Source organism: Engraulis encrasicolus, chromosome 2, assembly GCF_034702125.1.
Source record: "Engraulis encrasicolus isolate BLACKSEA-1 chromosome 2, IST_EnEncr_1.0, whole genome shotgun sequence".
NCBI classification, from domain to species: Eukaryota; Metazoa; Chordata; class Actinopteri; order Clupeiformes; family Engraulidae; genus Engraulis; species Engraulis encrasicolus.
The window spans coordinates 40552151-40568484 of record NC_085858.1 but is presented as its reverse complement, the minus strand read 5'-3'; the positions used below and the strand labels follow the sequence as shown (position 1 = coordinate 40568484).

At 42.5% G+C, this 16334-nt stretch overlaps 1 protein-coding gene across 1 annotated transcript; it reads left to right on the top strand.

The window, feature by feature from the left end:
- The first annotated feature begins 1253 nt into the window (after positions 1–1253).
- LOC134462565 (monocarboxylate transporter 7-like) lies at positions 1254–13688 on the top strand. The gene is made up of 6 exons (XM_063215655.1): positions 1254–1315; positions 4594–4848; positions 6164–6307; positions 11019–11147; positions 11419–12381; positions 13161–13688. Exons 2-6 carry the CDS (start codon positions 4611–4613, stop codon positions 13439–13441), a joined length of 1755 nt encoding a protein of 584 aa, XP_063071725.1. The 5' UTR covers positions 1254–1315; positions 4594–4610; the 3' UTR covers positions 13442–13688.
- The last annotated feature ends 2646 nt before the right edge of the window (positions 13689–16334 follow it).

Here is a 16334-nt window from a genome sequence, read left to right as displayed (position 1 = left end):
CATGTTTTAATTTCTTCCAATAGGGCTTCTGGTCAGTAATCCACAGAGAAAAGTGCGGTAGGACGAAAGGCCTAATTTTCCCAGCTGATGACCTGTCTACCTGGAATGAACCTGTTCTACCCTGTTTTAAAGCGCATCTAGGCTACTACATCGTCCCAATTCCGCACGCTTCTGCTTTTCTGTGTATCATGGTCACCATCTCTTGAAATACTTGTGCTAATCAGCAAGAGTAACTCGGTAGCGGGCATTCTCATAAGGCGCTTCTTACTGTATAATATCGGAGGGTTTGCGCGCTCTCGTGCACAAAACTACAGCGCAGGATTTGCGCGCCCGCGTATAATACCGGTTTGAGCCGGTATACAATCTGTCAACACTTGGACCAAGAGGAAGCAGAATCATCGAAGGGCTGATGATTCAGAAGATGACAGTTCCTATTCCGGCTACAGGAGCACCGCCACTTGAAATATAAAAACCGGTAGTTCTTTTTTTTTTTTTTTTTAAATTTCCAAGATTTCTAAAGGTTACGTTATAATTGCCTTGTCCATAGTGGCATCTGCATTATAAATAGCTCACGATGGACGCAGGCTAGTATAGGCTAAAGATTGAAAACAATATGAATTGAACCAGCCGTCTTTGGAGCCAGCATCAACAGTAACCCTTGTATATACCGGTAAGTGCACAGTGAGCTACTTCCTTCTTTGCGCACTGTTTCGCCGGCCGGTCTATAGAGTTTTGGACTGGACCAATGCACATAGAACACATCATATAGGCCTATTTTGAGTTTGTTACTGCATCGGTTCCATTCCTAGTCCATAGCGCACCCAGTCTCGCAGCGTGCATACACACGCAAAATAATTCAGAAGTATCCACATGTCCTTGAGAAATGTGAGTGATCGCACCACTCCACCTTGCCAAGAAGCAAGTCTTTGGAAAACAGTTAGAATTTTGCAGCTCTGTTCTTGGGTCCCTCTGTATTTGTGGCAGAAGATGCACAAACCCACTGGTGGTGGGTTGGTAGAGAAAGATGCATGGTGGTGGACCCTGTTATATTAACAGGCTATCCTGTATGGAAACATGACTGTGTTTTCTGTGGGAAACTAATGCAATGAGTTTCTTCCTCATTCTCACACAGTAGAACTGGATCCATGCCTGACTATTGCAACACTGTTGGTTTGCATGGTGATAGAACACCTGCCACCACTGCAGTGACAGAGACACAGGGGACAGACATGCAGGTCTAAGGGAGGGGTTGGCTTGTGTTGGGTGTGGTGATCAGAAGTGTCCTCCACAGTAAAAATCCACCGCACATGATGAAGTAATCAGACACAGACAGACTGGCGTGGAGTTGGTGAGTTGAGTTTTCTGTAGTTTACCAGCTGGGCTACAGATAAGCAACAAGACTTCAAGGACAGGCTTGCTATAGGACTAGTACTGCATTGAGATATATTGTATTGTAGTTGGCAGATAGAGTATGTACAGTAGGTATATTTGCCTTTGGATAAACTGATAGCATGTGTAATGTAATATAGGCCTACTGTATGTGGTGCAGACTTTTGGAGTGTAGTTTGTTTGCCTTTGTGACATAATCTGATGAAGTGACCATGGCCTGTGGTGTGTCAACATCTCAATATCAGCTTGGCACGTTACCAGCAAACATTTACTGCAGCTACTGTGCATGTCAAGCTATGGTACTGAGATTGTAGAAAGGGTACTAGAGCGTAAAACCTGGAGAGGCGAGTCTAATTTGTGCTTGGCTAAAGTACAACCACAGGAACCTTGGTCATATCGCTGACGTTCACTCGGTCACTATGTAATGCTGTATACAGTGTAAGGTGTAATCTATACACTGTGACATATTAGAAGTCCACCTGATGAAATGCATGTTAACATCAACTTCAGGCCGAGCTTTGCTTTAACTCTGATATGAGTTTCCTTTGCAAGTTTGACGACCTTGAAATATTTTGCATAGTACTATTTTGTTTTCTGCATATAATATAACACTATTTGCCGGGTAAGTTAACATTTTCGGAGCCATGCCTCTATAGTATCTGCAGTCTCCTTGTCTGAAGCAGCAGTGTCCTGTAACACCTGTGGTTTACCTTTGAGGAGTAAGGAATTTCTAGAGGTTCTTCTAGAATTTTACTGGAATACTCTACAGATTCTCAAACTTTTTCAGACCGAGGACCAGTTTGTCACCCAAACAATGTTCAGGGACCACCTGCCAACTGAATTGACAGTTGATGGGTGCTAAATTCTATGCACATCACTTACTTCTTACTCACATTTACAAGCCTGTCTTATTGTGGTGAAAATGAGGCTTCAGTTATGTTCAGCTTTGTAATAATATGACAAATATAGTCTACCCTAGCTTGTCTTAGAAAAGTAGAAATCCCCTCGCGGACCACCTGAGCTCTGTCGAGGACCAGTAGTGGTCCCCGGACCACACTTTGAGAATCACTGCTCTACAGCTCCTATAGACGTCTGTGTTAAAAAATCTCGCAAAGACATTATGACATCATAATGAGAACTCAAAATTTGGGCAAAATTCTAATCACATATTTGTGATGGTACTCCTCAAAGGGTTAATGGTCATGCGGCCTCCTCTGTGGAGATGTCTACACTGTTCACTTGGTCACTCTGTAAGGGACCACATACCATAGGTTGTGTAGGGTGCGGATTTGTCAAAAATCCAGAAGGGGGACTATGTTTCCGATTTAAGCAATATAAATGGAATTACATTAAAGTGTGATTGAAATCATGTATGAAAAAGTGGAGATGTCAAAACCAGAAGGGGGAAGGATCAGGAAGCTCGCTCAACACCTTGCCATCTAATACTTTACATTGAGTGCTGCTTAACTTAACTTTGTCAATGAATGAACTAAAATCTCAAAAATAAATGAATAAAGAAGCACTCATCAGATTTCTTTTTTCTTTTTTAATCGCCTCATATTACAGACGTCTGTGATGTGAGGCGATTAAAAAAGAAAAAAGAAATCTAATGAGTGGTTCTTTATTCACTTATTTTTGAAAACCAGAAGGGGTGTCAGAATCAGTGGTGTAGTCTACGTAGAACGCGGGTATACGGAGTATACCCACTTCTAAATTTCAGGGATTTCAGTATACCCACTTAAAATGTATTGATCCATTGTTTTGAATAGTACAAATATGTACAGTATACCCACTTCAAAAATGCTCAAATATACAGTATACCCACCATAAAAAAGTAGACTACACCACTGGGGACAATCCCCCCACCCCTGCTACAAATCTCACCCTGGTTGTGTGTGTTCAGAGCAGTGAACAGTCCTGGAGACAGACAGCCTTCTGTCTCATTGTCTGAAGCAAAAGTCTTAGTTTAGTACTCATAATGCATTTTTCCACCAGTGGTATGCCTCACTATTCCTGGAAATACCTGTAATACCATGCTACTACACTCTTTGGTTTTTGCCGATACTTGGTCATTGCCTTTCTGGTAATAACACATTTAATACAGGCGCCAGTTCTAAACACATTATTGGCTGGCGTATGACCTCCTACATATCTCTGAACAGTACACAGAGAAAACACTCAGCTATATCATAACATGGTAATGATATTACTAGTAGTTAATAGATTAATACATGGTTTGGTTGTTATCATTTTGGTTAAAGGGGGTATGCACAAAGAGTTGAATGGCCTCTTTGTCGATGTCTACAACAACAAGATAGCCATCCTCTATAACTGCTATCTAATTGTCCAGCAACACTAGTGGTGTATTTATGGTCAGTGTACTGTATGCCCTCCTCTGTGTCTCTGACCAACAACAGCAGCATTAGCGACCATGATGGGACTGGTCTCCTCGGTGAATTGAGCCTTCATGAGGCCCAATGACAACAGAGACAGTCTCTTTAACTACTGTCCTATTGTGAGAACACCCACTTGTAACGGAGGCCAACTAGCAGAGTTCTGCGTGGAACGTTAGTAAACCTCCCTCCCGAAGCCTCAATACACTGTGGTAGTGTTGGGCTATCGGACCGGCCCTTTAGCTCAGCACACTCGTACTGTGACTCCCATTGCCGAACCGATGTAGTTGTGACGAGGTGGCAGGTCTGCGCCCCGACGGCGACAAACTGTGCAGGAACACCTCCGTCACACAAACACATCATAACAACATGGCTGCACTGCACACACCAAAGAGTTGTATTAGTGTCTTATGTGTCTGACCAGCAGCAGCAGCAGCAGCAGCAGCATTAGGAGCCCTGCTGGGACTGGTCTCCTGGGTGAAGGCCTGCATGGGAGAGCCAGCCTCTATAACTACTGTCCTATTGTGAAAAAAATACAAACACATCAAAACAACATGGCTGCCAGGCTTGTACGAAATTCCGAATGGAAAGAATTTCAATTCAAAGTAATGCCATAATACAAACACTAGGTGGTGGTGTTCTTCAATGGGTGGTGTAGATTAAATTCAAAGAATTTCAAGGTAATGGCACCACCTAGTGTTCGTATTATGGCATTATTTTGAATTGAAATTCTTTCCATTCAGAATTTCGTACAAGCCTGATGGCTGCACATCAAAGAGTTTTAATGTCTTGTGTCTCTGACCATCACCAGCATCGTCACTCGCAGCCATGATGGGACTGGTGTCCGCAGTGAAGGCCTGCATGGGGCCCAATGAGTACGCGGAGGTGCCGGACGGAGGCTGGGGCTGGGTGGTGGCCGCTGCCTTCTTCCTGGTGGAGGTCTTCACCTACGGCATCATCAAGAGCTTCGGGGTCTTCCTGCAGGACCTCATGGCCGAGTTCAACGAGTCCAACAGCCGCGTCTCCTGGGTGGTCTCCATCTGCGTCTTCATCATGGCCTTCACAGGTAAGAAGAGCTACGTATCTTGTATTTCATTTCTGAAGATATTAGAGGATTTATGCCTTTATTTGGACAGGACAGCGAGAGAGTCTGACAGGAAATGATTGGGAGGGAGAGGGGAAGGATCAGGACGATCCTTGCCCTCAGTGGAATGGCACAGCACCTTAGCCCACTGAGCCATTGTGCCCCTGTTTTCTTGTGTTCTATGGTATTACTGGAAATGGGTTGAGAAGTGAAGTCCTTTTGCCTAGTGTAGGCCAACTGGCTCAGCTGATTGTTCTTCTGTTGTAAAGTGCTGATATGAGATATGATATGATATGATATGATATGATATGATATGATATATTATATATGATATCGTCGCTGTCCAGCGAAAACCACTTATCTCCACTTCTCATTGTTTTTTATGTATTGATTTATAAAACCACATTTTCAAAAAAAAATAATCATTGCAACATTAAAGTTGGCTACTAAATTATTTATCATACACATATACCCATGGAGACTGACCAGTAGTACTGTCTTATATTTTATAATAAATAAAGAACGAACATAAAAAACTAAAAATAATAGTGGAGATAAGTGGTTTTCACTGGACAGCGACGATATGATATGTGGTGTTAGTCCCTCATGAATGACTATGATAATAAAGAACCAATGATGTCATGGAGTGCCTTTGGAATTTCATCTTTCTTATCGTCACACAAGCTGTCCTTTGCCCTTTAAGAGCGCCTGCACTTTGTCATATTTCTACTAGACCCACAACAGTGCTTAACCTTTTCTTCTTGCTGTAATTGTTTTCTTTATTGTCAAATACTGGAGGCCAGCATATTCGTTGTGCTCCTAATTTAAAGTCTGTGTGGAGGTAACAGCAATCATTGTCAGTGGCTATAAACCCATTTTATGGTCTTGAAATGCTGACGTTGCAGTTTACATTTGAAAGTAGGTCGTTTTTGACGCCTGACTTGATGAAAAAGCTTTTCAAATCTGTCTTTGTCTATGTATCATGTGTGTTAGTTTTGAGCTTTGAGGGTGGTAATTCCCTCTGTGGTCTTTTCTCATGCTTGTGCAAACATGGAGCCCCCCTGCAGCAACAGTAGAAGCGCTGCGTCACCCCCTTACCACAGTCTGCTGCGTCTGAAACTGACCGTCTAGGACTCGGTTATTTCACCCTCTGATCCTGTCATTCTTGTCCGTGTCCGTGTGTGTGTGTTTCTCAACAGCTTTGCTCTCAGCCTTGCTGAGTAACCATTTTGCTCTCTCCCCCCTCTCTCTCTTTCTCTCTTTCTCTCTTTCTCTCTCTCTCTCTCTCTTTCTCCAGCTCCGCTCTCCACTGTGCTGAGTAACCGTTTCGGTTTCCGGCCGGTGGTGATGGTGGGGGGGTTCCTCATCAGCCTGGGTACCATCTCCAGTGGCTTCACCAACTCCATCAACGAGATGTACATCACCATCGGCATTGTCTCAGGTAACTTCCCAACCCTCCCATCCCATGTAGGATGTGCACTATATAGTCAGCCTGCCAAGCCCCAAAAATATATGTTTGATGGCATTTTCTGTTAAAAGTTGGCAACCATGCCAAAAGTTATCAGCATGGGCTAAGGTTTCAGAATCACCTGGTTGCCAACGCAGAACTTGACCTTTAAGGTCAAATATGAAGGTCAAAAGGTCAACCCTGGTCAAATAACAGTGTTATTTAGTTAAAATTTGTTAAAAAGATGTTAAAAGTGGGCAACCATGCCAGAAGTCATCAGCATGGACTAGGGATTCAGAATCAACTTGTTGCCAACACGGAACTTGACCTTTAGGGTCAAATTTTAAGGTCAAAAGGTCAAAAACAATGTATTTTCCTGGTTAGTCTATTTTGGGAACTGCATATTCATGGAATTCTTTTTCAAATGTAAGCAACCATGCTAAATGGTATCAGCATGGACTAAGGTTTCAGAATCACCTGGTTGCCAACATGGAACTTGACCTTTAAGGTCAAATTTGAATGTCAAAAACAATGCATTTTCTGGTTTGCCTTTTTTGGAGGGGGGCTTCATAGTCATGGAATTCTTTTTCAAAAGTTGACAGTCATGCTAGAAGTCATCAGCATGGACTAAGGTTTCATGGTCCATGGTTACCAGCATGGAACCTGACCTTTAAGGTCAAATTTGAAGGTCAAAAGGTCAACCGGGGTTAAAAAAAAAAAAAATGTTTTGGTTTTTTTGTGATGTGCTTTCATAAAATACAAGTTGTTTGCATGATGTATTGAATAATTAAGCTTAGTACCTGGAGGAGATATATCATATTATTTAAATCATTTTAGGTGAGTGAAAGTATTGGAACAAATAATCGTAAAGAAAATAAAACACTGTTTTGATGAGGTTTCTCCCGAAGCGGACAGCGCTATCAAAAGTTGCATTTGGGGTTTTCTGACAGTGGACGGTGGAAGTGGTCGCGAGAGTCACACTCTACCTACTGTAAGTATCAGATGACTCTGGACAGTGATTAATTAACCTTTTAATTCTACTTAGAGCCCCTTTAAACCCAAGTCTTCAGTGAACAACAAAAACATGGAAATTTGCCTTTCTGTTCCAATACTTTAGGGGACTGTATATTTAGAAGTTATATAGTCTTTATTATTAGGGTATGAGTGAAAGTGATTATTGCAAATTGTCAATAACAAGAATGTAATTGATCATATTGTTTCTTTACTTCAATAATAATTAAAACAATAATTAAAATTCAAATGTGATGTCAGTACATACTGGATGTGTATGTACTGCATTTAAAGGAGCTATTGTTGCTGTTATTACAAAAAGGTTGTGTCATCCAGATCATGTTCTATCCCTACGGCGTTTAAACATTCTACATTTTAATCACATGCAGGTATACAGGGCTGTCCATTCCTCAGGCAACTGCAGGCATGTATTGCCCACTTGGTTCAACAATCACATCTTATCAGTCCTAAGCTACTATGTGGAACTGGAGGTTTCCTTTACCACACAGCCATCAAGTGTTGGTCTACAACTTTCCAACCACCTGTCTCCTCAGTGTCTTTGTTAATATGTACTTTGTCAGACTGCAGCCATACATTTGCCTCCTGATTTGCTTATGCAAGATGCAATCCATATGCATCACTTGGTGGTAACATATCAATTGCCTTTTTGTCTTCTGAAAATAGTCGATCAATACCCAAAGATAAGCATGGTGCTTTATACAGGTGACACAAAAACTCAAGCCTGGGAAATTGCAACAGAACATTCTACAGTAGTCATGAGAACATCAAGAGAACTGTGCAATACTTGCTCTACTCTTACTGTAGGTTATTTCCTAACCATGATATGACATAGCAAATCAGCAAGTATCCTTCATTGCTATAACCATTTGAAACACATCAGAAATAACTGAAGTCATTATTCTTTCTATGGAAAGAAGCAAATTCACTGGTGAGCCAAGGCATATCGCAGTAGCTTAATGTGCTTCACAAAGAAGAATAAAGTAATTGAGATGACCAGAATGAAAATTAAAAAAAATACAAGTTTAAGTTAATGTTATGCTAATGAGCTATGATGAATGTCTAAGGATGACAGGCCAGAGCCCCACCATGATAAGCCAAATCAAACATTAAATTAGGCCTACTAATTATTCAATATACAGTACCATGCAAACAACTATTTTATGAAAGCACATCACCAACAAACTGATTTTGTATTGATCTCGGTTGACCTTTTGACCTTTAAATTTGATCTTAGAGGTCAAGTTCCATATGGTAACCAGGTGATTCTGAAACCTTAGTCCATGCTGATAAGTTCTAGCATGGTTGCCAACTTTTGAAAACAATAATTCCATGGATATAAAGATCACCAAAAAAGACTAACCAGAAAATACATTGTTTTTGACCTTCATATTTGACCTTAAAGGTCAAGTTCCCTCTTGGCAACGAGGTGAAACCTTAGTCCATGATGATAACTTCTAGCATGGTTACTAACTTTTGAAAAAGATTTCCACGAACACAGGACCCAAAAAGTCTAATCTTAAAATACATAGTGTTTGACCTTTTGACCATCAAATTTGACCCTAAAGGTCAAGTTCCGTGTTGGCAACAAGTTGATTCTGAATCCTTAGTCCATGCTGATGACGGCATGGTTGCCCACTTTTAACATCTTTTTTTAAAACATTTTTAAACTAAATAACACTGTTATTTGACTGTGTTTGACCTTTTGACCTTCATATTTGACCCTAAAGGTCAAGTTCCATGTTGGCAACCAGGTGATTCTGAAACCTTAGCCCATGCTGATAACTTCTGGCATGGTTGCCAACTTTTGAAAAAGAATTCCATGAATATACAGTTCCCAACAAAGACTAGCAAGAAAATACCCTGTTTTTGACCTTTTGGCCTTCAAATTTGACCCTAAAGGTCAAGTTCCGTGTTGGCAACAAGTTGATTCTGAATCCTTAGTCCATGCTGATGACTTCTGGCATGGTTGCCCACTTTTAACAACTTTGTAACAATTTTTAACTAAATAACACTGTTATTTGACCGTGGTTGACCTCTTGACCTTCATATTTGACCTTAAAGGTCAAGTTCCGTCTTGGCAACCAGGTGATTCTGAAACCTTAGCCCATGCTGATAACTTCTGGCATGGTTGCCAACTTTTAACAAAAAATGCCATCAAAAGTTTATTTAAGCACTTTAGCTGCTGGTGGCAGGCTGACTATATTTTAATAGTTGAACTATGTGTTTAGCAATGTTTTTAATCAATGTATTTATTTTGGCTGCATCGCTATGTGGTTCATAATGTTTTAAAGGTTAGGCTCCTTTGCATTCATGGAACAGTATGCCCTCAATGAGAGAATTTAAATACAGGTTTCAAACCAAATCAAACCCTCCACTATATTTATGCACTTATGTCCCCCTGGAGCTCTCAAACTGAATGACCTTGTGTTGAAATAGTTTGCAGACACGGTCGGTTTCCACACTAACTTCAGTTGTTGCTTGTTTCCATTAGTTATCAGATGGAAATACCTTTTAAGTAGTACCATTAGTGATTGTCTAGATTGGCATTAATCATGTCCTGATTTAGTGGTAGTGATTGATGATTCAGATATATTGGCTAAGTTCGATCAATTGAACGGCTTCATATTGGAGTCACTGAGGATGCCACAATGTGAGCTAAGTTGCAGGCATAGGTACTTGTAGGTATCACTCTAATGCTACTGTTGATGCATTTGAGAAAACTGTGGTTAGCCTAGCATGCTTCTTTGGCAGTGTTATATGTTATGTAGAATATTCCATTCCACTGGTGAAATGATTAATATGTACTGTAATTGATATTATTGTGTTTATTATTGCCGTTTATGATGCTACCAAACTCACTATCAATTCCACGATTTCAAAGTTCTGTTGTTTGAGCAATGACACGTCTCTAACCCACTTTTCAAAGACAACCTGTCGGGGAATCCCAGCAGTGCTTTTGTTCACAAACTGAACAGAAAATGGTTCATACTCATGCAATTTTTTCATTGTTTTGAATGTCTGGCCAATTTAAGATTAGTTTTTTCCAGAATTCCGATTCGGACTTCGAAAACGTTGAAAAATGTTTAACCATATCGGGTAAATTGGGCCAAATGTCTTTCTGACTCAACAGTTCATTGTAAAAGTTATTCATTCACTTCTGAGATAAAGTACCTCAGAAATCATTTGCAATATTATGACTGTGAATAAACCCCTTGCCTTTCAGACCACTGGACAGGCAGGCACTCTTTCACAAACCGATGAGGCACTGCTAGCCTTCCCCCTCCTGAATTACACCTTCTCTCTCTCTCTCTCTCTCTCTCTCTCTCTCTCTCTCTCTCTCTCTCTCTCTCTCTCTCTCTCTCTCTCTCTCCCCCCATTTCTCATGGACGAACCCTAACTTTGCAACTTCTTTTTTTCTCTTTTCCTTTTTGTTTTTTTCTTTCTTTCTTTTTTGTCTTTCTGTGTCTTTTTTTTAAATGCCGTTTTCTTACAGCTTTGTCCAACACGTTTGGCCTGCTTCAGTGAAGAGAGAGAGTTTTCACATCCATGGCCTGGACTTCAGAGTGGCCTACAAAGTGTCCTACAGAATGTCTCCTAGAGTGTCCTCTGTGCCTCCTGCCACTCCGTTGGGGCCGTTGTCTGTCATGTCCCTCTCTCCCTGTTTTGTCCGCAGGCCTGGGCTACTGCCTGACCTTCCTCCCCACCATCACCATCCTCTCGCAGTACTTCAGCCGCCGACGCTCCATCGTCACCTCCGTCGCCTCCTCGGGGGAGTGCGTGGCCATCTTCGCCCTGGCGCCAGGTGACTTAAGCTCGACCGATATTAAAAAAATCAAATATGATAGAGTAAGTGTACTTTATGATAGAGTAAGGGCACTTTGGCAAATGGGAAGTGTAAAATGTAATACGATCTGGTAATGAAAATCCCACAGGATTATCACTGTGATGTCAATTTGTAACTGATTGAATATTGCACATAACACTTTTAGGTTATTACATTGAATCCACTGTAAAAACAAAGTTTTTTCATTACTAATTAAACACCATTATTGCTCTCTACTGCCCCATGACAGCCTTCACTGCTCTAAAGGAAGTGATTGGCTGGCGTAACTGCATGGTGGTCATCGGGGTGCTGCAGGCCAGCGTGATTGGCTGTGGGGCCCTGCTTCGTCCAATCATCATTAATCCCAAAGACACCAGTAGCGACAGCTCGTCCAGCTCCTCCCCTCTGAAGGGCCCTCTGAGCAAGTATACGGAGGAGAATGAGTTCACATGCACCTCACTGGGCTCCGTGGACTCGGGAGTGCAGTCACTCTCCGCCTCGCGCACCCAGCTCAACAACACAGGCCCACAGGAAGTGGCTGCAGCGGGTACAACAAAGCCCTCCTCAGCTGACAAGAAGAGCCTCGCTCAGGAGGAGCAGCAGGCCTGCTTGACCAAGGCCAAGGGTGATGAGGGACATGAAGGGAACAAGGCGGCCATCTTGGAATCATCCAAGCCCACCAGCACCACCACCACTGTTGCATCTCCCTCCACCACCACACCCAGCCCCAAGCTGTTAGACTTCTCGGTGCTTCGCGATGGCGGCTTCGTCTGCTATTCGCTCTTCGGCCTGTTCGCCACGCTGGGCTTCTTCGCGCCGCAGCTCTACGTGATGGAGCTGAGTGTGAGCTGCGGCGTGTCCCGCGAGGCCGCGCCCGCCATGCTCTCCACCATGGCCGTGGCCGAGATCCTGGGCCGCCTGTCGGTGGGCTGGCTGCTGGTGCGCCTGGCTCCCGTCCTGCGCAAGGTCACCGTGCTGCTGGTCTTGGTGCTGCTGCTGTGTGTGGTGTTGGTGGCCTTCACCCTGGTGACGGAGTTCTGGGGGCTGGCGGTGTGCTGCGCCCTCTACGGGTTCCTGCTGGGAACTGTCTGCTCCACCCATATCCCCATGCTGGCGGAGGACGACGTGCTGGGAATCGAACGCATGCCCTCGGCCGTCGGAGTGTACGTCTGCATCCAGAGCTTTGCCGGGCTGGCCGGACCGCCTCTGGGAGGTAAGTTAGCTGGAAACATGGATTTTGGAAAAGCTTTTTGACGGCTTAAATGTAATTGTGCTTAACGTATGTAAACTTAAACAGCCATAAAAGGAACAGCAGGTAGTGTTCTGGTGATATGTTTACTTAATTCAGGGTGATCAGTTAGTTGCCTTTCAGTGAAGATTGGTTGTCTTCTGTTTTCAGACAGGCTGTTAATGGGGCAGGGTGTGTGTAATGGGGCAGCTATGGATTAATGGTTTGAGAGTTGAACTGTAGATCACAGAGTTGCAGGTTCAATCCCCACCCTTACCAATCCCTTCCTCCTTCCATGGCTGAAGTGCTCATCAGCTAACCCCACATTGATCCAGGGACTGTAGCCAAGGCCCTGTAATATCTGTAAACAGCTTTGGATAAAAGTGTCAGATAAGTCTGATGTAATGTAATATAATATTTAGATTATCAAATAAGAACTATTATTTAGGATAGTGTTTCTCAATGGGGGCGGTACAACCCCCTAGGCGGCGTTGAGGAGCTCTAGGGGGGCGTAGAGAAGGCTACAGCTGAAAGGGGGCTGTGCTTAGTTGCCATTGGGGAACATGAATCCTTTTTTTATATATATATACTAAGAGGGGCGTTGTCAGGCTTATGATGAGGTCAAGGGGGCGTTGGGAGGGTTGTGATGAGGCCAAGGGGGCATTTGTTCAAAAAAGGTTGAGAACCACTGATTTAGAAGAACTGCTTTTTAAGTTTGCTCCCCTCTCAAATGTTCTGTCTGTCTGTCTGTTTTATGGCCGTAGGTTTCCTGGTGGACGAGACGCATAACTACGGCTCTGCCTTCTACTCGTGTGCGGTGGGCATGGGCCTGGGGGCCCTCTTCCTGGGCCTGATGAGGCCTGTCAAGCTGGGACTCTGCAGGGGCAGGTGCAGTGGCAACGAAGGAGACAGAAGTAGCAGCAGCAGCAGTAGCAGCAGCCCCTCGCAGAGATCCAAAGACATCCCTGTGGACTTCCTGGATGTGGATCTGGGAGTGGAGGGCAGCCCAGCCAAAAGCAAAGCCAAGGACAACGGTGTGGTGTGAGGCAGCAGAATGGTTGCCTGACTATCATAGACTTGCAATCGCGATACGATTTGAATCCGCCGCCGAAGGTGTTCTGTTGCGTCACTAGGAGGGCGCAGCCTGGCTAGCAGAATGGAACAGTGCTTCATACTCTGAGACATCCATAGGACCAAGTGGTGGACTTGTGGCCAATGAAGAAAAGGCAGGAGGAGGTCTATGCTGCTGTAGATTGAGAAACAGACATAAATAAAACACTGTATACGCGTTATTGAAGAGACTTGAGGTGACCAAGATATCTCGTTTCAAATGCTTCTCTGTCAATGGACAGACTCACTCTAAGATGACCATGTGTGGTCCAACCCAATACCACAGATATTCCAAAGTGGTTTGCTTCAGCTTTGCATAAGGGGCATTCAGATGATGTTTTTTCTAGTGCACTCCCTCTTGTCTTGCCCTCGACTTATGTGTTTCATTATAACACCAAAGTCTGGACAGCAGAACTGTAACAGTGCTCTCTGTTATAAATCAAGACATTAAAACGTATTTGTGAAAGTACTGTACATTCTACTACTCTTGAATTCCCATCATTGGGCAAGTGCGGGCCAAACTACATATGAGGCCCACACTTGCCCAATGCTGGAAATTCCTGAGTAGTAGAATACACAGTACTTTCAATGTCTTGATTTATTTTATTATTTTATTTATTTTTTAGATCAAACAATCTCTTAAAGCTAACTGATGAAGAGTGGGTTGGTGTGTCATTCTCTGGGTTTTGCATTATTACACACAGTAGGTCATGCAGTACTACAAGTGGTGTTGTAATTGATCGACTGTCACTATCCTGCTATTTATTGGTCCTACCTCTCAATGTGAAGTATGTGACTTCATCAATAAGCCGTGGTGGTTCTTACTTGAAGTAGACACCTTAAAGGAGCTGATATGCGGTACAAGGTTTGCCTTCTGAATCGTCCCAGCTCATCATAATTGACTTATTTTACTGATTGACTTAATTGACATCTTACAACTGCAGCAGTGGCAGCACAGTTTTTCACAACAGTTTTGCCAGGGCCCTCAACAGTGTGTAGAATCAAAGCAAGTTTCATCGCTCTTCTTGATCCCATCATGTCATAAGACTTACTACATGTGTCTAACTACAGCACTGGGTTTAGAGACTCAGCACAGTTCAGAATCCCAAATGGGGACACAACCACTCCACTATCTCTCCATAGGAAATGCTAAAGGAGGCTGCTAATCATGTCAGTCTATTGACATTAGTTTAATGATTAATTTACTCTGACCAGACAGCCATTTGGTTTTCATGTCACACATTCCTCCGTATCCTGTGAGGCTCTGTAAATGGTTCTAACACTGACTTCTATAGTATATATTATAGTAGAAGTCTGTGGGTTCTAATGACGCCATCCCAATGTCTCCATAGTAACCATAATGCCATAATGTAATTGGCTTTATGTCAGTTAGTGCTGTGATGGAGGATAGAAGACTACACTGAGGCAGATAGCAGACAGGCAAGGGATTAGAGTGACAACGCTAGTCTGACATGATGTGAGACTAATACGTATGTGAGACTGTGTGGGATTTCCAGAGTCCTCTCCCTGTATTCTGTACAGTGCAAGTAGATTTATTCAGTGCAGTACATATTTGTCCCCAATACCATTTTTGCACGTCTATGTCTGACGTTCAGGGTGCGATTTGTTGAAGAACCAGAAGGGAAGATATGTTTCAGATTTTAAGCATTATCAATGGAGTTACATACAGCCACTATTAAAATCATGTAGAAAAAGTGACAAAATCAAAACCAGAAGGGGGGACAATCCCCCCACCCCCCCCCTACAAATCGCACCCTGCTGATGTTGCAGTATGTGCTAGCTCCATTCTTTCAGAAGCTCTCCCCAACCACTTGACTGATGCAAGCAGTTGTATAGACAGAGAAGACAAGCTTTCAAATCCTTGATTTCATCTGCATACTTAGATTAGTAAACTCACAACCAAAGACAGGAATGGTCGAGACAGGTGTTGTTGTCAGTTGTTGGGCAGGGGTGTGGAGTTTGGGGTTGACGAATTGTGCCTTGTATTAATTTTAAACATCCTACTTACTGCATTTCCTTTACAGTTCTACCAAATGGCATTATATTAATGAGACAAGGACACCCATTATGTACTGTGCAAACCTGGTGGCAGGATAACAAGAAGCAATATTAAATTGCATTTGTATAATTATTTTTTATTTATTTATTAATTATTTACAGTTTTGCATGTGAGCTATGAAAGAAGAAAGTAAAATAAAATCATTGTGCTGTCATTTTGGCCCACTGTGATGATTAGAGTTAGAATTAGTTAGAACAGCATCATTTACATGATACAGTGCTCCAAATACTGTCATGGAAACCAGGTAAAAAAAAACGTTAATGTGACACAAGTATGCTGCATATTTCCCGTGCGTTTCTGTGCGTGTGTTTCACAAAGTTGTCCTGTACCAAGCCTTTTAAACGATATGTGAGATGTTAATTCTTAATCACCTGAAGACTTGATTCTTTCTAGTACATTTTCTGGACTGCCAACAGACTGCAGTTTATGTAAGGACGTAACAAACTGACAAGGGTAGCATTTTTTGTTTGTTTGTTTTTTAGCCTTTTTAATGTGGTGTAAAATGAAGGCTTTCTTTTTTATTTAACAATGGAATGTAGGCCTATGTTTTACTTGTCATTTGACATGTTTGAGTGAGATAGCTGCACATGATTTTTATACTGAAATAAAACCTTGTTTACAGCTGTACTTTCAATGCCTCTGCATTCCTTTACATGTTGCATTTGAACTCTTGGAAAAAAAATGAGCCTTTGAAAAAAATAAAGGAGATTTATTTAGACAACTGAGAAATGCACAATGTTGTAAATAT

Bases quoted from the DNA above. Each gene is read 5' to 3' on its own strand.
- LOC134462565 (XM_063215655.1), top strand. From the start codon at position 4,611: ATGATGGGACTGGTGTCCGCAGTGAAGGCCTGCATGGGGCCCAATGAG. The intron at 4,849-6,163 runs GTAAGAAGAGCT...CTCTTTCTCCAG, and splicing joins CTTCATCATGGCCTTCACAG to CTCCGCTCTCCACTGTGCTG. The intron at 6,308-11,018 runs GTAACTTCCCAA...TTTTGTCCGCAG, and splicing joins CACCATCGGCATTGTCTCAG to GCCTGGGCTACTGCCTGACC.